This window comes from Callorhinus ursinus, unplaced genomic scaffold (genome assembly GCF_003265705.2).
Source record: "Callorhinus ursinus isolate GAN/ISIS: 27379988/994484 unplaced genomic scaffold, GSC_fseal_2.0 scaffold6, whole genome shotgun sequence".
NCBI lineage: Eukaryota > Metazoa > Chordata > Mammalia > Carnivora > Otariidae > Callorhinus > Callorhinus ursinus.
In genome coordinates, this window is record NW_027397068.1 from 53,751,047 (window position 1) to 53,773,308 (window position 22,262).

Sequence of the window (22,262 nt, forward strand, 5' to 3'; positions counted from 1 at the left end):
GCCACATTCTGCCGCTGCCCACCATCCATGTTTGACTAAGTGAGTGTCGTGTGTTTATAAGGCTGGGGACCAGGGTAGAAACAGGAGCCTTGAGATTCTAAATCTTGGAGGGTCTTTTCTGAGAGTAATAGTTAAGACTTAACAGCGTTTGCCTTGCTTGGAGTAAACAGGCCCAGTTCCCATCACAGCTCTGTCACTGACTGTGTAGACTCTGGGCAAATGGCTTAAGCTTCTTACACTTCAATTTCTTCAGCTTCAAAGTGGAGCTGTTTTGAGGTTTAAATGGCAGACTGCATTTCAAACACTTAGCCTGGAGAGTGGCATATAGTAAGGACTTAATAAACATTATTATTATCACATTCACTATCCATTGTTTGAGAGTTGGCAGCTATATACATTTGTGAATGAGAAGCTTATACCAGCAGGGATAAGAAGAAATACCAGGAGGTTTGGAGTTGTCAAAAGTCCCAGCTATCGGTTTCAAATGGCCAGCACCGGCCTTGGAAACTTGGCCACTTCCGACTCTGCTCTAAGTCTCCCTTTGCCAAAAAAGTGCCACCCTCCAGCCAGCCCCCATCCCAGTCTCTGCAGGTCCCTACTGGAGAGGGAAGCATATTTTTCTAATTCCAAAACTGAGGGACATGGCCTGACAAGTACAGTTAAGTCTAGAAGGGAACGATGCACAGAGTATTTCAATCTGGTTCTAGTTTAGCTATTCTGAGAAATGGGCCTAGGGGGCCTGCTAGACAGTAAAAGGGCTTGCCTCTCCCTCTGCAATTCATGCACCTCTACTACCCAGGAGGCTGACACCTATTTCCACAGGACATCCTTTGGGTAAAGATAGTGGGTTACTGCACTATTTAATAAGGGGTGGAGGTGGCGGGTGGGTAAAGAGTATGATCAGCCTTTGGCACCTTGGAGTGAACTAATTGTCAGGTCATCTAAAAGAACTCCTAGGGGCACCTGGGTGGCTCAGTCGGTTAAGCGTCTGCCTTTGGCCCAGGTCAGGATCTCAGGGTCCTGGGATGGAGCTCCACATCTGGCTCTCTGCTCAGCGAGGAGTCTGCTTCTCCCTCTCCCTCTGCCTGCCTCTCTCTCTTTCTGTCAATAAATAAATAAGATCTTTCTTAAAATACTAAAAAATAAATAAAAGAACTCCTAATAGGGTCTTAGGGAGACATGGCAAGGATAGTAATGGACTAGATTTCTAAACTGAAATGCTACCGGAACATGGTGTCACCTGGGCACCTGGTATGCAGAAATGGAAAGGGGAAATCAATTAAGTGCAGGACAGGGTTGATAGTTGCTCTGATTCTTAACTGGGCCCCTGCCCCAGCCCCTACCCCACAGTCAGACTTCAAAACCTAAGATTGGTTTGCCCCTGCAAACTTCAAGGCTGCGGGGCCTCAGGATGTCACCCCCACCAGCCTGGGGTCTGGGTGGCAGGAACGCAGGGGTGGGGACCGAGGGCCGTGACCGCTTTTTTTTCTCGAAATCCCCACCAGGGCCCAGAGTAGTGCGCTCCCCTAAGAGTTCATCACGTGCACAGCCCCAGCCTCTCAAATCCGACCCCAAGCCTGTGGTCCTGGACGCCCGGGTGGTTTTTAGGGTTTTCTTTCTTTATTATTTCCCTTCTTGTTCTCCACAGTTGGTGATTTTCTGCAGAAAAACGGCTGAGAAAAAAGAACCTATTTCATTTCCAGTTCCCATCACCGCGATTTCCACATGGACGTGACGTTTGGCTAGCTTCCGAAATGCCCAGGTGACTCACGCGGGGACACCCGGGGGCGGGGCTCAGGAGTTTCTCGCGCGGGGGGCGGGGCGGAGCGGAGCGGGGCGGGGCGCCGCTCGCCTCCTGCGCCTCCCGCGCCTCCCGCGCCCTCCTGCGCCCCCTGGCGGCCGGCGGGCCCCCGGCTCTCGGCGCCGGGCCTGGCGTCACGTGACTGGAAAGTCCCTGGGTGGAAATCCCCGCTCTCCGCCGGCGGTAAAACAGAAAGGGAAAAAGAGAACTGGCAGTCTGCAGTCTTCGCAGCGGGCCAAGTGCAGCGAACTCGGAGCCCGTGGGGGCGGAGCTGTGACAGCAGCCGCCGGGACAAGTGCGGCGGCGGCGGCGGCGGCGGGCGGCAGCGGGCGCGATCCACACCCCCGGCCGACCCAGCCAGCGAGCGAACGCCGAGCCCCGGCGTCCATGGGGCGCCTCCTCCGTGCGGCCCCGATCCCCACCTGCGGCGCGCGCCTGCCCTGACCTGGACTTAGGACTTCGGAAGAGGATCGCGCGGCCGGGACAGGTAACCGCCGCGTCCCCTTGCCGTCTGCCACTGGCTCCCGCGGTGGAGCTGCGGATGCGTAATTGGCGGCGACTCGCGGGCTGGCCCCGTCTACCTGGCCTGGGTTTTGCAGCGGTCCTGGAGGGGAGTTTGTTGGCCGTCGGTGCCCACTGTAGGTTTGAAATGCTAGGAGTCGAGGTCGCCGCGCCAGATGTTGGGGTGACAGCTCTGGAATCCTCCAGCCAGCTGTTCCTTTTAAATCCTGCCAAGAACTTAAGCTGCAGCCGACTGCTGGCGAGGAGCCTCCGGACTCCTAGGTCGGGTGGTCCTTGGGGTTTCGCTCCTTTTCGTGCCTTTTGTATTTTTAAATCGAGCTCTGGATGCTGTTGGACACGTAGACCTTGCAGAACCACTGTGGCTTCTTACAAGATTGTGCAGCAGCAGCCCATCGCCGGTGGCATGTCGCGGAGAGCACAAAACCCGGCGCGGGTGGGGGACTCCGCCAGCCAGCCTGTCCAGGGACAGCTTGCAGACGCTTGGAGTGAAGTGCAGGGAGGTGGGTGGGGTCGAGGGACAGTGCTGATCTTCAGTCGCTGCAGTGGAAGAGAAGTGTGCATGTTAAAGTGGGTCGTCGGCCTGCTTTTCGGGTGCTCCAGTTTACAGTGATCTGCAGGCTCCTGCCCCAGCCCCTACCCCACAGTCAGACAGTCTTTGTCAGCCCCCGGGGCGTCCCACATCCTGCCACCTGGCCTCTCAGGAAAGCAGTGGTATTAAGTAAGGAAGGAGCTCAGCTCTTTTGAGACCTCTTTGTTTTCAGTTCTCCCTGCGTCTGATCTTCTTTCCTTGGAAAGCTGGTGTCTGGTCAAGGGTCTCAGGGCAGCATGTGGGGAGCACTATTGTTCATTCACCAGTCCTCTGGACCGTAGCGTGAGTGTCCCCAATTATTGAGCAGCCGGTCACTGCTCCATTCTCATTGTCTAAGGTGCTTCTTTGATTTTTGCGATTCTTTGTACAATTTGCGAAGTTTCGGAGGGATACCTTCCAAAAATGTGATGAGGCTTTTGTTGATAAAAAGTCAGTGAGGTAAAAAATGTAAAGGAAATGTTAAGGGTGATAGCATATGTCTGTACCTGTAAGGACGTTACAGTCATAGGTCAGGAACATTTATTCTTTAATCTTAACGAGAACTGGGAATTTGGAGGGTGGGTTTTGATTTTTGTAAGGAGACGGTTCTGCAATCTGTGCAAGGCTAAACCTATGAAGATGACCCTGGGCTATCTGGTACTGACATTTGCATGTCTTGCCTAGGGCTTACAACTCACCATTTGAGGTCTTGGCTGAAAGATCTTTAAGTGAGAAGAGAATAATAGAAGACTCAGAAAAACAAAAAGGCAACACCTCACTTGTTTCAAATCTTTTCACTTCCCGCCTCTTCCCGTCTGAGAGCAGCAAGCCCAGCAGCCGCAGGGGTGGTGTTGTGGGAATAGCGAGGGGCAGGTGCTGGGAGATCTGGCGTCTGGGCAAAGCCCTCTGCCCTGGATGGCGTGGAACCTGAGCAGGACCTGTACTTCTTTTGCCTTGGTTGCAGATGGGGAATAAGGTCATCTTGGATTTTTATACCCAGTGTCAAGCATGGCCCTCAACCTTCAGTAGGTGGTCAGGTCGTGCTTTTTGAGTGATGGACATATGAATGGGTGATATTGCAAGATGCTGGCCATGCCACAAAGTGGAAATGGGTGTATTGTTTTTATCCCCTCATTGTGCTTGCGATCCTGCTGTAATTTTGCCCACTTCCACCTTCAGGGAATGTCTGATGGCAGAGGAAAAATTACCAACTGACCCAGAGAATTACTTCCCCCAAGCCTCACTGGCAAGCAGATTAGGAGTCCTGATCCAAAACTATCACGAGAAAGCAACCTTGGGGTCATCTAGTCCAACTTCTCTACTTTGAGTGCATTGCAAGAATTTAAACCACTTTATTAACGGCTTTAAGAGAGCCTAGACCCACCTAGCAGTGGCTTTCCTAAAAATCTAGGTTTCTTCTCACTCTTGCATAGGTTTAAGGTCTTCCTCAACTAAAAGCTTGCCCTGGCGAATAGTGTGATACAGGAAGGAGATTAACAATCGCCATGAAACTTCCTAGGGAATATCTTCGTGCTCTGAAGCCATCTTTGTCTTCATCTTGGAAACCAAGATGTATGGTGAGGCACCCTGCTAAAGCTTGTGAACGACATCTGGCTTTCCACACATCTCCACACTGCAAGGATCCCGGTTGCGTCAATTCACAACATCCCAGGCTGTTGGCATGGGTTGTAGATGCTGTGTTTTGCCCCCTGCTTCCTTCATTTGTCCTGAGTGTCCCCCTGGCCATCTTTCCTTGCCTGCTTCCAGACTTTTATTTCCTTCCACCAGTGGATTATGCTTGAAGATCTCAGGGTGAAGACAGGGTGGGAAATGCATCTGAGTGTCGGTACCTGGAGGATGATAATAAATGTGGTTGGCAGTTGAGTTGGAATAATGGAACTCTGATGCCTGCTCTTGGAAGCGTAAAATTTATTCTTCTGTTATTGTTATAATTCTATTTCTCATTCTGATGTTGTGAAGTTCAATGGAGAGGTTCCGAAAGACTTATTGTTTGCTCTTAAAATTGCAAAGCATCTTACTGGAAATAGGCTTTTTCATTGGTTATAACATATTCAGTTTTAACCTTTATAAGTATTATAATACATTTTATAAAGGAGCTCTGTATAAATATTTCTCTTTGGGGCTAAAGAGGAGACTCTAAGCAGCAGCCTAGGTGACAACATAAAATCGCCAGATTTTTCATAAAACATTTACTTTGCAGTATAGGAAGTGAGGGAGGGCTTAGAAGAGATAAATCAAAGCTTTGCCTGAGAGCAAGGGTTGCTGAGCAGTGGTCTTAGGGGAGGAGCCTACAGACTTGTCAGGGCTGCCTTGTGGCCGTCACTGGCATTCAGAGCTCCTAACACCCAGTGGCTGTGTCAGGGGGGCATGAGAACGAGGTGGAAGCTTGTTGGTTATGAGGTGCAGTACCTGGTGCTGACAGATAGGCTTGGCTCCCTGACAAACGTTACTGAAAACACGGGTTATTCCCCTCCTCCTCAGTACCCACCCCCCCGCCTTCCTTCTCTTGTTTAGACTAATCTTTAAAAGTGATGTAACTTACAACAGTCCAGTGTGAGTTAATCTTGGGGGCCAGCTCGTATCCTGGGAGTGGAGGTGACTAAGATCTTTTGCCTACAGATTAGGGTAATGACAAGATCAAACACTGGGGTTTCCTGCAGGCAGGTATATAGGAGTGGTATCAAAGCTGGGCTAACGGAATGGGTTTTTCTCCCCTCCTCTTCAGGTGTTGCAGAGCACAATGGCTGAACAACTCCTTCCCCAGGCTTTGTATTTGAGCAACATGCGGAAAGCTGTGAAGATACGAGAGAGAACTCCAGAAGACATATTTAAGCCTACCAATGGGATCATTCACCATTTTAAATCCATGCACCGATACACACTAGAAATGTTCAGAACTTGCCAGTTTTGCCCACAATTTCGGGAGATCATCCACAAAGCTCTCATTGACAGAAACATCCAGGCCTCCCTCGAAAGCCAGAAGAAGCTCAACTGGTGTCGAGAAGTCAGGAAGCTGGTGGCACTGAAAACGAATGGTAAGAAGCTTTTGTCTAAGGCTTGGCCCCCACGGTGCTGGGTCCCCATTCATTAAATAGTAATAGCGCTGGCCCAGACTCAGTCTCTTGAGAGCATAGACCCCTTAGTATAGAATACTCTATAGAAGGTATGTGATAAAAGCAAGCTTGTTTTGCCAGTATTTTTATGAAGGATATTTTGCAATTGTGCGTATTAGAGAGCAGAGCCACTGAGGCTTGAGGAATGCATTTCTAAACACCGTGCCTCCCACTGGAGGACTTATGTATCTAATTTTTGTGGCTGTTTGTGTAATCATTTGTAAGATACCCTTTCCTGGCCAGTAATGGAAACATTAAAAGGCTTTAAGTTCAAAAGGAAAGCGTGGTGTGAAAACTAGTTATTACTATTGTTTCCCACTATCATTAGAAAATGCTCCTAATGATGACCTTACACATCTTGAATTGATGGCATTTTAGGGCTTAGCCAGTGAATGGCTGTTGTCTGCCTTCCCCTTACCTAGGTTCTGTTGGTTTGGGTCCCGTGACATGAAGTAGAAAGATACTTGAGATTTTTAGCACAGACTTTAGACCTTTACTTCATTATTTTTAGGAATCCCTGGTTCTGAATTTCTTGCTATCTCTGTGTATCTGCCCAATGGCCCTTTACCCCTAGTAGCTATTTCCTGTTCTAAACTTTACTGTTTTGTGTTTTTGATTATTTCCTTTCAGCAAGAGTGTGTGTATCATGGCCACATCCAAGCACACTGTTTCATGCAGATACAAAATCCTACATTCTAATGTTGCTAATTATTACAAGAAGCAAGTAGACTGTCCATGATCAATTAAATGCTTACAGTCGAGATGAGGGCATGAATCAGGTTCTTACATAAGTAACAGTTCTTCTTTAAGACCACCTCAATCAAAATAATACATCCAAGCACAGAAATCCTTGTTGACAATGAGAGGATAAGAGTATTAATTAACTTAGTTGGTACATTAACTTTGGCCATTTTTGAGTTGGGTAGTGTGGAGTGATTTGAGATACGTATTTTGCGGTGTTCCGGGGGGTGGGGGGTATCTTGTGCATTACTTCAACATCTTGCCTCTACTTTTGAAGCACAGATTCTTAGAAACAAAGGTAGAATGAAAACTGGGGAGAGCTAGTGTTTACATTTTTCTTGGCCTTAAATCAAGTGATGCATAGAAGTGGGTAATTATGTTAAGTCATCATCAAGAGGTTTATATTCCTGACAGTTGTGGTTTTAACTGTCTCCCATTTTGTTACAAAAAAGAAACTGAGTGAACTCTGGGAGAGTTGGAAACAGAGAGATTCTGCCAAACTAGAGATGTGGTAGGAAGAGGAAAACCTTCTTATCATTAACAGAATTAAGTGACATTTTAGGTTGAACTACTCCTTTAAGAAAACAGTGGCTATAAATAGTAAACACTTGTTTTGCAAAGATATGTCATTAAAGTCAACAAGGATTCATGCTACAAATAAAGCTACAAAAGCAAGTGCGTCTTGATAACATTTTCTGGGCTATAGAAATGTGGAGGCTCAGATCCTCTTTATGTCCCCCTTTTCAAGAAAATTCCTTAAAATCCTGGAAAAGGAAAAAAAAAAGATATTTAGGGGAGGGGGAATAGAAAAGGGACTTCTACTCTCTGGCTTTTATTAAGCACTTTTTTTTTTTTTTTTTTTTAAACCCTTCTCCTCTAGGAGGGTTCTACAGAGTCAGTGGTCTGTTTGGGGAGGGGGTGATTCACAAGTTTGCATTTGAGGATATGAGACTGCGGTGAATGAGGAAGGGAGTAGGTGGCATAAAATTGAAACTTGATGTGAAAAATTCCAGCGTCTATTGGCTGCCGCGATTTCACTTGTATAATGAGTAGCCCTATTCCAGCTCACCCTGACCACACCCACTTGGAAAGTCCAGGGCGCCCTTAGCAGTTTAAATGTCTACACACCAGAACAAAAAGTACAATAGCTGTTGCTCAATTGCTAGTCAAATAACTTAGCGCTGGGGAATTCCAGATGTTGCTTAGGGAATTTTGTACTGGTGCATCTCAATAAAGAACTGAAAGTAAGCACCAGAAGAAGAAAAAAAAGCCTTATCTTTGCTCTAGATTTTGCAAAGGGGAAATTTCAACAGAATGCAATCGTTGCCACACTTCTGCCAAGACAAAAGGCTGAGCGATCTTTTTTTTTTGTTCATTCTTGTGAATACTTACTTAGCTCATCTTTCCGTATGTATGAATTGCAGGGATATGAGCTGTGGATATAAATGCTTGAGGGGTTTTCTTTGTTGTTTTGTTTTTGTTTTTGTTTTTTTTTACAGTTTGACTCTAAAGAGTTGATAAGAAATTTCAAAAAATGTTGATAAACCCTACTTGTAGAGTAATGTAAGAAAACAGTTGAACTCTTCTTTATAAAAACAGTGGTGCACTTGGCCACAAGATATTAAGGAGTTGACTTTTTTGGTATTAAACATTCCCCCCAAATGTTTATTGTTTGGGGGTTGGAAAAAAGGCAGTCTCTTGAATTGTGGGTTTTAACCTGTGAAAGTAACAAATTAATGGAGTAAAATTAGACCTGTTTCTCCCAATGCTCAAAGGCAGGCTGAGAAGGTAATGCAGTGTTCTTGATCCCACTTCATAAACCAGGAGAGGAAACTCCCAGGCCCCAGAGGCCTCAGTGGAATGGTCAAGTCATTTACCACTGAGTCATAGCCAGAGACCGTCCCTGTCTAGTAAACGGAGCCAAGCCAGCTTCCTGGCTTATGCCTATTACCCTGTCTGTTCCCTCTAGAGCCACAGAGTGATAGTGCCAGTGTCTTGGCCAAGACATCAAGGAATGCTAGAACGGAATGGACTTTAGAGATCCAATACCCTCATTTCACAAAGAGAAAAAAAAAAACAAAACAAAACACTCAGAAGCGGAGGAATTTCCCCCAAGGTCACACCTAAACCAGTTAGGGCAAGCCAGGCTAGAACCAAGGTCCCCTGATAATCAGTCCCTCGCCCCTTTGCTCTGTTGTTGTCAGTCATTAAAAATAAGAGTGAAAAGAGTGTTTTCTTTTTTCCTTAAAGCTGTCATCACCTTGTGAAATGTTCTCAGTTGGCTGTTGGACTAAGAAAATAAACCACTTGTATCTCTCACATGCCCCTTTGGGTCCCCCCTACTAGGCAGCAGGGCTAGTGCATTCTAAAAAACCTTTGCGAGGCCTTTGATGTGTGTGGCTTCTGTCCTCAGGTGATGGAAACTGCCTCATGCATGCTGCTTCTCAGTATATGTGGGGTGTTCAGGACACAGACCTGGTCCTGAGGAAGGCACTCTTCAGCACTCTCAAGGAGACGGATACACGCAACTTTAAATTCCGCTGGCAGCTGGAGTCTCTTAAGTCTCAGGAATTTGTGGAAACGGGGCTTTGCTACGACACTCGGGTATGTTTTGTTCCCCATTGAGTGCCTGTCGCTAGAGCTCCGTGGTGGGGAAAGGGTCTCTCGGGCCAGCCCCTGCTCTCAAGGAGCACATGATTTACTAGGTCACATGAACTTGGCTAAGCAAAGCACAGTCCATGGAAAACACCAGAAACCTCCCTGTGGGATGAACCTGAGGCTTTTGTCACCGCTACGAGGTTTCCAGGCAGCAGATTCCCAGCTGTGGATCTCTTCCTTTTAGCAGAAGGGCTTCTGCTCATGGCCTTTCCTGTGATGTTTTGGTTGTTTTCCAATGTGATTGTCCTTTGCATGCTTTACTGAGCCTGCCAATCAAATTCAGACATGGGGCTCCCCCTTCTCAGTCACAGGCTTGGAATTGTTATGCACATTTGGATAAGGGGCTTTGTTGTTATGCCTCATGAGGGATTTTTTTGAAAGCAGGTGCTGTCCCCATCTTTCCCCGCTTTTAAGTTGGCCTTATAGTTGGGAAAAAAGTAAAGGAAGAAAACCAAAATGGGGAAAAAAGGGTGATCATTTGAATGATGATTTCCAGAAAGGGGAAAAATAAGCAGAGTTATATAAATGAATAATTGTAGAGCGAAGTCAGACTGAGTTTTTAATGCATAGTACATTCAATCATGATTTTCCCTTTACCCACTTCCCTTAGAATTGGACCGATGAATGGGACAGCCTTGTCAAAATGGCATCCACAGACACACCCGTGGCCCGAGGTGGACTTCAGTATAACTCACTGGAAGAAATACACATATTTGTCCTTTGCAACATCCTCAGAAGGCCAATCATTGTCATTTCAGGTGAGATGCCTGCAGATTGCTTATTTGTATTTGAGTGCTGGTCGGCTTCCATGCTTTTAGCTCTTAGGGAAAAAGCGAGGCTACCTGAGTCACGACGGACAATAGTAGCTGAAGGGAATTTGATGAAAATCACCTGAGGGCCTTATTGCTCTTGTTCTTTCCCTGAACAGACAAAATGCTGAGAAGTTTGGAATCGGGTTCCAATTTTGCTCCCTTGAAGGTGGGAGGGATTTACCTGCCTCTCCACTGGCCAGCTCAGGAGTGCTACCGATACCCCATCATTCTCGGCTACGACAGCCAGCACTTTGTACCCCTGGTGACCCTGAAGGACAGCGGACCTGGTGAGAACACTGTGCATGGATTCGCATTTGTAACTGCTGGTAGATACTGGGACGCCCTGTTCCCACTGAACATCGGGCTTTTCTGGCAATAGCCTCGTTTATGTTTATTAATTATTTTTATGTGACTACAGTGTTCTGTCACATGCTTGATTAGCAGCAGTAATGCAGTGGCAGTAATCCCTGTACGCACTATGTTTGGGTATGGCTTGGAAAGCACTTTCCACAGCTTAGTTGCCAGTAGGAAATCTAGGCATACATGTGACTACCACCCTTTGCTGTATGACAGAGTAAGGCATGCAGAGCCCTGGCATGGAGCAGGTAAAAATGTCTGTCAGGTTAGCTATTATTATGATAGCTTCCAGTGGAAGAGGCAGGATGCAAAGTGCTTTCGGGACGTTATAGCATTTCATTTCATCCTCACGGCATCCCTATGGACTGTAAGCACTGGGTGTCTTGTTTTACAGATGAGACCCTTGAAGCTCAGAGAAGTAGGTTCAGTAACTTGCCTGATGTCACAGAGCTTGATAGTGACAAAGTCAGAATTCAGACTCATATCATTCTGGTTCTGAAGTGTGGCGATTTACCCAGCAAGATCCACTGCCCCCAGGCTGCCTAATATTCTCTGAGCTTCCAGAACAAAGCATTTTATGTTAGAGTTTAGAATAGTTTGTTTTCCCATCTGAGTTTGACAGCGGCTAGGTGATACTTTTGTACCCTTTCATTGTATTCTTTCTGTGTTTTCGAAATGTGAGATCATTATATATGCGGCCTCACACATAATCTCATTTAGTAGAATCATGTGTTGCTTATGTGTTCTTTCTTTCCCTCAGAAATCCGAGCTGTTCCACTGGTTAACAGAGATCGAGGAAGATTTGAAGACTTAAAAGTTCACTTTTTGACGGATCCTGAAAACGAGATGAAGGAAAAGCTCTTGAAAGAGTACTTGATGGTGATTGAAATCCCTGTCCAAGGCTGGGACCATGGCACCACCCATTTGATCAATGCCGCAAAGTAAGAGTTAATCCTTAGTGCCGCCCTTTGTCATCTTCAACTGCTTTTACTTCCGCCACATAAGCTGATGCCACCCCAGAGCTCAACCATAAAGTTGTTTGAAGCTAGTTTCCTCCAGTGTCAGTCAGACAGAAAGGATGACCGGAGGCCGTACTAACTTGGGTTTCACGTGGGAACGAGTAATTTCTCCATGGTGACTTTCCTGCGTATCTGGATGCTGACAGTCAGAATTGTGGCTTTTAAGTATATTAAACCAAGAATAGTTTTGTTGTGTTTTGTTTAATTGCCCTAGTACTAGGCTAGCAAGTGAAAATTCTTGGAAACAAAAACCTTTTTCTCTTGGCTTCTTGGAAAGGACAGACACATCAGACACAATTGGGGTTGTAGAATGTGTTTATGTGGCAGCCGTATGATTTTTGCCACATGGAAAGTGGAAGAGAGAGCCAGAGTGTGCGTTGTGCAGCTATCCAGATCTTTAACACTGGCTTTATGTTGGAGAGATGCCTGTTCATAAGGACTTTGAAATACACCGGAGGGGACCACGGAGGCATAGGAGGATCAGTTTCTCAAGGCGGAGGTGGACACATGACAGAGGCTCAGAAGTCAGTGGACAGCGCCTGTGGGTGTGTCTGCTGCTTAGTCACTGCGCGGGGCAGTCCATGCTGATAGAAACCAGGCGCGAGTTTAAGATTAATAACAGCAAGATATAGGCAACAGGGTCCCAAAGTAGTTTGAACTACAACGTAGACGAGTCCCAAATGAACAGCCTATGTAATGTTTTACTAGAACTTTGATCTCAGAGAAGTTGAAAAATAAAAGTGACTTTTTAAAAGAGGAATAGAGTAATCCAAGTGTAGAGGCATCCCCAGAATAGCCCTCTCTTTGGAATTACCAGTAATTGGGGTGGACCAAGGTTGATTAAATAAGACTGTGATTTTTGAAATAGTGAAATCTTCTTAGCAGTATTGGACTGTGCTATATTGGAGGTGCAGACTCTTTTATCATAGGCCTGCATTTCAATGAGTGGTTATCAAGTTATTGCCAGAATCCACATTCTAAAAGTTTGCCCTGTGAGCTCATGATGTGAAATCGTGTGTGTGTCTGTGTGTGTCCGTGTTTGTGTGCGTGTCCGTGTTTGTGTGTGGTCTCATATTTTTCCTTTTGGTCTTTAGGCTAGATGAAGCCAACTTACCCAAAGAAATAAATCTGGTAGATGATTACTTTGAACTTGTCCAGCACGAGTACAAGAAATGGCAGGAGAACAATGAGCAGGAGCGGAGAGAGATGCATGCTCAGAATCCTTTGGAACCTTCCATTCCACAGCTTTCTCTCATGGACATAAAATGTGAAACCCCCAACTGTCCTTTCTTCATGTCGGTGAACACGCAGCCGCTGTGCCACGAGTGCTCAGAGAGGCGGCAAAAGACCCAAAGCAAATCCTCAAAGCTGCACTCCAAGCCAGGCCCTGAGGCGCTCCCTGGCATGGCCCTCGGGGCTTCCCGGGGCGAGGCCTATGAGCCCATGGGCTGGAGCCCCGAGGAGCCAGCTGGGGGGCCTCGTTCGGCCCCTCCGACGGCGCCCAGTCTCTTCCTGTTCAGCGAGACCACTGCTATGAAGTGCAGGAGCCCCGGCTGCCCTTTCACGCTGAATGTGCAGCACAATGGATTTTGTGAGCGCTGCCACAACGCCCGGCAGCTGAACGCGGGCCACCCCTCGGACAGCACGAGGCACTTGGACCCCGGTAAGTGCCGAGCCTGCCTGCAGGACGTCACCAGGACGTTTAATGGAATCTGCAGTACTTGCTTCAAAAGGACTACGGCAGAGCCCCCCTCGGGCCTCAACTCCAGCATCCCTCCTTCCTGTCACCAGAGGTCCAAGTCAGACCCCTCGCAGCTCATCCAGAGTCTCTCCCCACATTCTTGCCACAGAGCCGGGACCGAGGCTCCCTCCGGCTGCCTCTCTCAGGCCACGCGGACTCCAGGGGATGGGACGGGGACGAGCAAGTGCAGAAAAGCCGGCTGCATGTATTTTGGGACTCCAGAAAACAAAGGCTTCTGCACGCTGTGTTTCATCGAGTACAGAGAAAACAAACGTGAGTGAAACGAGGGATTTCCTAACCCCCGTTTCTAAACCCCTGGGCTAGGGGCAGTTTTGCTTCCGCGCTGCAAGAAAGCAGCCCCTCTGGGCCGTGGGGGAGAGTGCGGCCGAGCCAGAGGGACGGTCACGTGGAGACCAAAGACACGGAAAACCACCTTCCAAAGCCCTGCAGCCCCTCGTAGATAGAGTTTGTAGGTCATTCAGCATCCGGCATTTGTGAGGCGGAGTTTAAACAAGACTTCTTTGGACACGTAGGTGTAAATAGAGAAAAGTCCAAAGGGGAAGGGCAGTAGCTGGAGAGAGGGAAGTTTCCGCTGACACTGTGAGAAAACACGGGTGGTTTTAGAAACCTCTCGCTTGAAAGAGGGACAGACGGACAGGCCGTTGACGTAGCTCTGCTTGTTCTGTTACTATATCTGGCCGGTGCAGCATGTTCAAAAGTGAGACCTTTGTCAAGTCAAAGATGTGTCGATAATGGCATTATTATCGTTTTTTTCTTTGGCTGAATTAGAAAAGGCCGTGCTCACGGATGCACGGCCCAGGCTGCCCTAACCGGTATCCAGAACCTGTCTGTCTAACGGCGGTGTCTCCGCTCTCTGCTTGGACACCACCCGTGGCACTGATGAGCTCCACCTCTCTTTTAGATTTTGTCAGTGCCTCTGCGAAAGCCAGTCCCATGGCCCCCAGGTTCCAGAACGCTGTCCCCTGCCTGGGCAGGGAATGTGGCACCCTGGGGAGCACCGTGTTTGAAGGATACTGTCAGAAGTGTTTCATCGAAGCTCAGAGTCAGAGATTTCACGAAGCAAAAAGGACCGAAGAGCAACTGGTGAGACATCTTGAGGTACTTCCCCTCCCCGTTGGGCCAGCCCTCCTTCCTGGAGCCGCTGTTTCTGACAGACTTCCCTCCCTGCCAAGTTCAGGGGAGGACTCTGAGGGGGGTGGTGGGGGGAGAAGTCACTGTGGCCCCCAGGGCTGGAAGTGCAGTAGCTACTCTTGATTTTCATGGCCTGGGTGTGCTTTAGAATTCATTTAAAAAGTAAATCCAGTCAGCCATAGAGTAAAACCTCTTCAAGTCTGCAAAAAGCCAGATGCCGAACAGAGACATGGTGATTGGTGGTAGCAGCACAGGCGGTTGGGCGAGCTGCAGACTGCGGGAAGTACTCCTTTATCAGGAGACAGACAGGGGGAGGACGGGTGCATCCACACAGCCGCGTAGAAGAAAAGCAGACTGGCTGATGGATGCCTCTCCTGTTGTTTACAGAAGGATGGGGACTCTATCTCAAGAAGGGCAGCTTATTACTTACTAATGCAAGGGAGGCGAGCGGGGCCAGCAGTCGCAGGCCTCCGGGTCAGGCCCCGCTCGGTGGTTGCGCTCGGCCTCCGTGGGGCCGGGCCTGCTGTCATGGGACTGGGAGCAGGCGTGCTTGGGGAGCTCCTGGGCACAGACAGCATGTGGAGCTCTGGTTCCCTGGGTCAGGCAGCTGCTCTCCACCCCCACACCGTTCTTGGTAGCATGCGCGCCATCAGACAAGATTGCCTGGTGCTCTCCCTGACCAACGGGGCCAACAGTTGTCTCTGCTCTTTCCATTCAGAGGTCGAGCCAGCGCAGAGACGCGCCTCGAAGCACGGCGAGCGCCTCCAGGCCCAAGTGTGCCCGGGCCTCCTGCAAGAACATCCTGGCCTGCCGCAGCGAGGAGCTCTGCATGGAGTGCCAGCACCTCGGGCAGCGAGTGGGCGCGGGGGCCCACCGGGGCGAGCCAGCTCCCGAGGAGCCCCCCAAACAGCGCTGCCGGGCCCCCGCCTGCGATCACTTCGGCAACGCCAAGTGTAGCGGCTACTGCAACGAGTGCTTCCAGTTCAAGCAGCTGTACGGCTGACGGATGCGGCGGGCCGCCTCGGCCCTAGGGGCCCTCGAGCCTTAGCCGGCATGGTGCTAGCCCCGAAATACTGCGATGCCGCAGCGGGGAGCTGTGGGCGGCTTGCAGCCGTGAAGTGAAGAGGAGCTCGTGGTCGCCGCCAGCCTGCCCAGGTGGCCTTCGAGCAAGAGCGAGGCCAGTGACTGGCCGCGGATGGCGTCCGGTCCGGCCGGGGGCTCCTCCTCCTCACCTCCCACGGGAGGCCAGGAACTCCATGGACTTGGAATGTGTGCCAGGACTGCTTCATCATCTCGGGAGAAAAGGGAGAAGACCCGCTGGGTCAGGCGGGCTGGGAACCCCGGAGCCGTACCCCCGCCCAGCCCCACGCCGCCGGGCTCCGAGCCATGGAGCTGACCCGCCCCTCCCGCAGGCTGTGGGCCGCAAGTTCAGGAAGCTCAGGGAGAACGGACGGACGGACGTATTCAGAGTGTAAGGGGTGAATGGTCTTTCCCTCCCTGCCTCGTCCCTTTCCCGTGGACACGGCAGCCACGGAGCCATCCACAGACTGTGGTTCTGAGGCTGCTGAGACCGAATCAGTTCACACTGAAAAGCAAACCAGCTGCTCTTTACAGTATGCACCTTGGAAAAAATCAGAATATTCTAGTAGGAATATGTGTGACCCTTTTGGGTATCACTGTCTTCACTTCTAAAGAAGTTAGCCTGAACTGAGGTGTGCATAAAAGTGTGTACATATATAATGTACCCTTATATTATGTATGAGGGATTTTTTTTTTATGTTGAAATGCTGCCCTAGAGATTTAAGTAGGAAGACTGAATAATAACCTATTTTCTGGTTGTTGTTGGGGCGCCATCTGTATACAGCTTGCATGAGTTCAACCAGCTGCCTTGTTAAAGTGAGCTCCCTATTGTGTCTATGTAATTCACTTTATTTATTTTATTTCAAACTTCAAGGGTATTTAAATGAAGACTTCTGCTCTGGGTAAAGTGCTTGCTGTAGTGTCTTCTTGAAATAATATATTCATATTGAGTCCTCTTTCAGGCGAGTTCCTGAGTACCTTGGGGATTTGGTCTCTTTGATGTACTGTGGTTGTCTTCCCTAAGAAAGAAGGAATTGCATCAAAGGTATATTCGTTAAAACCTCAGGCTTCTTAATGAAACTTGGGTCAGAGCCTCTTGCTAGCCAGATTGGGGAAAAAAAAAAAAAAACCCTCCACAGTAGACAGACGCCTCGAATATCCTACCTCCTTAGAGATAAGATTGGGAAGGAATGGGGATGAGATTGGAGAAGGTCACCGGGACGATGTGACCTTTAATGACAGTTTTATTTGCTGTCTTAACGCTGTGTCCTGGCAGTGACCTCACAACCAGTGGCAGCTTAGCGCTGGGACAGCAAAACCCTGTGACCATGAGCATAAGGAAATTTCTCTCTGTCCTCGGCCTGCAGTTTCTTTGTTTGCTTTGTGTTGCTGTCATACCTGTTTTAGCAAAAAAGGGGGAAACACATTGTCCCCAGAGGTAAAGGCTGCCATTTTTTTGGGGGGGGTCTGGAACTTATGACCTGAAAATATTAGCAATCTATAACTCTACACAGCCTTTACCTGTGTTACCTGACATGTTTGTCACCTCGAGTGCCCCGAGTCTATTTTCTGGACATAAATCTTAATTTTTTTCTAAAGATCTCAAATAAATTTCAGTGTTCATCCAGTAATTCTAAAGTCAACATTTTAATATTTTGTGTGTACCAATATTTTCATTCTTAATGTGAAAAAATGGAATTATTTATACTTATTATAGAAAGCATTTGAAATTTGCACATTTAGTTGTCCCTAATAGAGAGCTGTTTACTCTGTTGGATTCTCTCAAGTTTTCCTAAGTATGTGTAACTTTTCACAAAAGTCAATATTAAAAAATAAATTATTTAAGAACAGATTTTGACGTCTTCTGTTTACAAATGATGAGAGAAAGAGACCCAAATACTAAGGCCGTGTCTCCCAAACGGCTTCATTTCACACGTGCCCCACCCCCGGGTAGTAAGAGAACTTTGCGAACGTTATAACAACATGAGGGTAGGGCATCGTTCAACCATGGGGACACAGAGGCCCACACAGGAGTGGGAAGGGTCCACCTGTCCCGTTCCCAGGCGACATTAGGTCCCTGTGCCCCTCCAAAGGTTCCTGCCCTTGGCCATCATGCAGTGCAGGAAAGGAAAGCAGGAGAGAGGAGCAGAGAGAGGCCTGGAAAGAGAAATAGGGAGGAGGGAAGCCTGGTGTAAGATTTCCTGGGTCGGACCTTAGAAGAGGTGACGGATGGCCGTGGTGGCTGTGACGACTGGCAGCACCAAAGCCCTGGGAAATTGTAAAATGACATATTCTTCTACCCAATGCAAACACACCCACAGAAGACTGATTCAGGAGGACTGCACCTCCCGGAATCTACTGTTTTTAAAGCTCCCCAGGAGATTCTGATTATCGGCGAGATTTTAGAACCGTGCTTTAGTGCGGTTCACTAAAACATTCGTGATCCTTTATTAAGTTACTGTGAGAAATGTTAACACACAAGAAAGTAGAGTATAATGAACCCCCATGTATCCATTATCTGGTTTGGACAACCATTGGCATTTTTCCAAATTTGTTTCATCTTTCAACCCCTCTTTTTTTTTTCTTTTCCTGGATGATTTCAAAGCAAATCCCAGGTACGTGTGTCCTCACACCCACAAATACGTGAGTGTGCATCTCTAACTGATCATTGTTCTTTTTTTTTACAACTACCAGTTTTTACACCTAGCTAAATGATTCGTGGTGTCATCCAACACTTAAGTATGTACTCGAACTTCTCGGGTTGTCCACTATACAGACATAGTCCTATTACTTTGGGTTGCTGGCAATAAAAGAGCTTAGGGCTCTTTTATTCTGTAACATTCTCTTTTCATTTTTCATCCTATTAATTTGTTGGGGCAGTTGGGTCATTTGTTCTGTAGAAGGGCCCACATTCTGGATTTGGCTGACTGCTTTCTTACGGTGCCATTCAGCTTGTTCTTCTATAATGTACTTTGGATTCAATTCTGGTTCAATGAGACAAGAGTCATGCCCAGGTGGTGCCGTGTGTCCCATCGAGTCCCAACCTGTGGGAGCTACATGAATGCCAACCCAGAGGCATCATAAAGCCTCAAATTCACCTCTTCCCCTTTTGTCCATTCTTCCTCCCATTTGTCACCCAGCATTAAAAACGACAATTCTTCAATCAGCATGATGAACATAAGCATTTGACCATAAGTCATCAGGCTTTCTAAAATAGGAAGTGACTTATAATTAGCAAATTATCTCTGACTCAGAAAAATGGCACAAAGGGAGATAGGGCAGGTTTGGAGGACAGCAAGGGAGCCCGTCGGGGATGGGCCTCTGCGGATGGGGGGCTTATAAAGCATACGCATAATTTTATGTCAGGGTGTGTACATTATTTTTCTGAAATGGAGCCAATCAGTGCTTTCTTCAGAGTCTCAAAGAAATGGATGATTTTTCCAAAAAGGCCAAGAACCTCAGCATAAGGAGGGCTGAGAAATAAGACTTGGGAGGAACTGATCTTTGCTTCCAGCGCTGCTAATGTCACCCTCATACCACACAAAGGTGAAGTTCCTATCATCCAAAATTGAACTCCTAATATTCTATCCCTGCGCCCTTCTTCCCATGCTCAAAAAAACGGCATTATCTTCCCAGCCACTCTAGACTTTTTCCCCCTCCTCGCACATCCAAACTTCACGAAGTGTATCTCCAAAGTGTCTCTCACATTCACTGCTCGAGTCTATCCCCCTGGCGTGGGCTCTAGTCTCCTTCTGTCTTTTTGCCTCCACTCTCCCCTTTCCAGCCCACTCTCTCGCATAACTTTACTGTTCACATATGCTCGTAAACCAGAGACCTGGTGATGCGTCTCCCCTAATTAAAACTCCCTGATGGCTTTCCCAAAGCTGGCTGCATGCAACAGGAGGTGCAGGAAGAAAGTAGGAAACCTCTGAGGTCATTTGGCGAATATTTGATGCATGAGTTACTACTGGCACTCTCCCTTTCTCAACATCAGAGGCCACTGTCACCTGAGCAGTCCTGAAGGAACTATGAGTTGCCCAGTTAAGACGGGGTAATAGTGACACCTGCATGCATTTGCTTCCTGCCTGTTGAGACAAATTACATTTGAATTATCCCATGTTAGGTGATTTTATGGCCAAAACTGATGGAGCCGTGCCACCCATAAACTTTCCTATCTGCACACCTAAGCTTGGAAACCACAATTTTTAGTCTGTTTAAAAATTATCCAAATGGGCACCTGGGTGGCTCAGTTGGTTAAGCGACTGCCTTCGGCTCAGGTCATGATCCTGGAGTCCCGGGATCGAGTCCCACATCGGGCTCCCTGCTCAGCAGGGAGTCTGCTTCTCCCTCTGACCCTCTTCCCTCTCATGCTCTCCATCTCTCATTCTCTCTCTCTCAAATAAATAAATAAAATCTTTAAAAAAAATTATCCAAATGAAGAGTTTCAGGAGGTTTTGAACCCATTTATTAAAAATACCATCAGAGCTCTACATCCTCCCAAATAATTGACATCAAGGACTGGAATTTACTGAGTTTCAACAAAAACCATTGCATAGTTGGTAGCTAGAGTGAAATGTAATTAATCATGAATAAGGAGGCACAATAATTTTTTTCTTTCTTTTCTGCTCTCTATTGCTTTTCTATCTTCTGTAGGTGTCCATTCCAGCTCTGGAGGTCATTCACATCAAGGATCACAACAAAGTGGACTTAGACTCAGACTTTGGAATAGCTTTATCACAAAATGATAGATCATGATTTAAAAAAAAGAAGTATATTTATTGATTTCATTATTTCTTATTGAGAGCAAAAGGTGTTTTTACCATTAATAAAAAATAATTATTTTAGAATATTGCCTTATCTTTACCTCAGTGTTTTGAAATCCCTACATTTTGTGATTTTTAATGTTTTATATAATATAATAGTAAAATAATACATATATTGTGAATGCACTCTAAAAAAATGTTTTTAAAGATTTAAATCATCATTTGAGATGAGATCAAAAGCCCTTAAAATTGAATTTCCAACATGTTATGTAGGGCTGTTGACGACTTGAACCAATTTAAGTATTCATTTTTGTCTTCTGCCACTATTATAGATATCTCATGACATATACTCTCTTCTGTACTCTCTAGAAAAGACACCTTTTGGTCTCAGGACCCTTTTACACTCTTAAAAATTATTAAAGACTCCAAAAAGCTTTTGTTTATGTGTGTTATATCTATTTATACTCAGCGGTTAGAAATTAAAACTAAAAAATATCAAAGCACAGAGTTTACAAGCAAACATTCCATTAGCTTCCAAAATGATGATATCGTTACATGTCATGGAGCCTCTGGAAAACTCCACTGCACACTTAGGAGAGTCTGAGAACAGGAAAGGTAAATAACACCTGAGTATTTTTATGAACATAATTTTTTACCTCATGGAGTCCCTGACAAAGACATAAGGACCCCTAGCGATCTCCAGACAATACTTTAAGAACCTCTGCTCTAGAATAATGATTCTTAACCCAAGGTTGCCATCACCACACCAGTAACCCCTGCAGAATGTTTTGAGAATGTCTTGTATCTGTGCCCTGCCTGTGACCAGTAATTCAGTGCCTATGGCCAGGCAGGGGCCTGCACGCAGCCCTAGTGGAGAAGATCTTCTCTAAACAATGGACTCCAGGCTTTTTTGACTGTGTGCCCCTACCAGTAAACATTTTTTGAAAATGTACTCCATTATATGTGTATTTATTTCTTTATAAATTATATACATATATTACTGTATCAATGGATCCTGAACCTTGTAAAACATGCAAAAAAATAAAAATAAAAATAAGAGATAGAAAACCAAAACAAGGAGCGCCTGGGTGGCTCAGTCGGTTAAGCATCTGCCTTTGGCTCAGGTCATGATCCCAGGATCCTGGAATCGAGTCCCACATCCCACATCAGGCTCCCTGCTCAGTGGGGAGCCTGCTTCTCCCTCTGCCCCTCACCCCGCTCATGTTCTCTCTCACTCTCTGTCTCTCTCTCAAATAAATAAATAAAATCTGAAAAAAAAATTCTACCATATCCCAGCCATGCCCCAGTGAGTCGTATGCATACACTTTGAAGACAGCTGTAGAGATCATCCTGCAAATTTCTATACCTCTTTGCCTTTTCTTGGGATGTCTTTCTGGATGCCCTTTCTGCCTTCCCCTCCCGTCTCCCTTCTCCCTTCACCAGAATCTGGCAGACGTCCTTCCTTATGAACTGCATTCTCCCAGATATCATAGAAAGAACTTGATATTTTGTAAAAGAAACTTTAGGTTCAAACCCTGGCTCCATTGCCTGTTAATTATTTAAATTTGAGCAAGTTACCTCCTGTCTCTCTGAGTCTCAGCTTCCTCAACTGTAAAATGCTCCTTAAATGTTTTCTAAAATGTATTAGGGAACTTCTCCCCGCTCATCCTACCAGAAAATGTTCTTCTCTGTCAGTAACTGAGCTAATGGTCCTCATCGCTGAGGACATATTAGAGTCACCCAGAGGGCTTTTAAACCAAGCCAATGTCCAGAGATGTCCACTTTTAATTGGTCTGGGATGGCACTCTTGGGTATTGGATTTTTTTTAAGTTCAGGTGAATCTAATACGCAGCCAGGATTTAGAATCAGTAGTAGCCAAAAGAGCACTATTTTCACAGATGCAACAAAGGAAAG

The 22,262-nt window shown here is 46.8% G+C and overlaps 1 protein-coding gene across 4 annotated transcripts; it reads left to right on the forward strand.

Moving 5' to 3' along the window:
- The first annotated feature begins 2,006 nt into the window (after positions 1-2,006).
- TNFAIP3 (TNF alpha induced protein 3) lies at positions 2,007-17,433 on the forward strand. Of its 4 annotated transcripts, none has more exons than XM_025865966.2 (9): positions 2,007-2,288; positions 5,638-5,947; positions 9,180-9,370; positions 10,035-10,182; positions 10,353-10,523; positions 11,354-11,534; positions 12,707-13,626; positions 14,276-14,472; positions 15,224-17,433. In XM_025865966.2, exons 2-9 carry the CDS (start codon positions 5,653-5,655, stop codon positions 15,506-15,508), a joined length of 2,388 nt encoding a protein of 795 aa, XP_025721751.1. In that variant the 5' UTR covers positions 2,007-2,288; positions 5,638-5,652; the 3' UTR covers positions 15,509-17,433. The 4 variants fall into 4 exon arrangements, with proteins under 4 accessions (XP_025721751.1, XP_073750092.1, XP_073750091.1 ...); XM_073893991.1 differs by lacking the exon at positions 2,007-2,288 and adding an exon at positions 2,330-5,537; XM_073893990.1 differs by lacking the exon at positions 2,007-2,288 and having other exon boundaries at positions 5,547-5,947.
- The last annotated feature ends 4,829 nt before the right edge of the window (positions 17,434-22,262 follow it).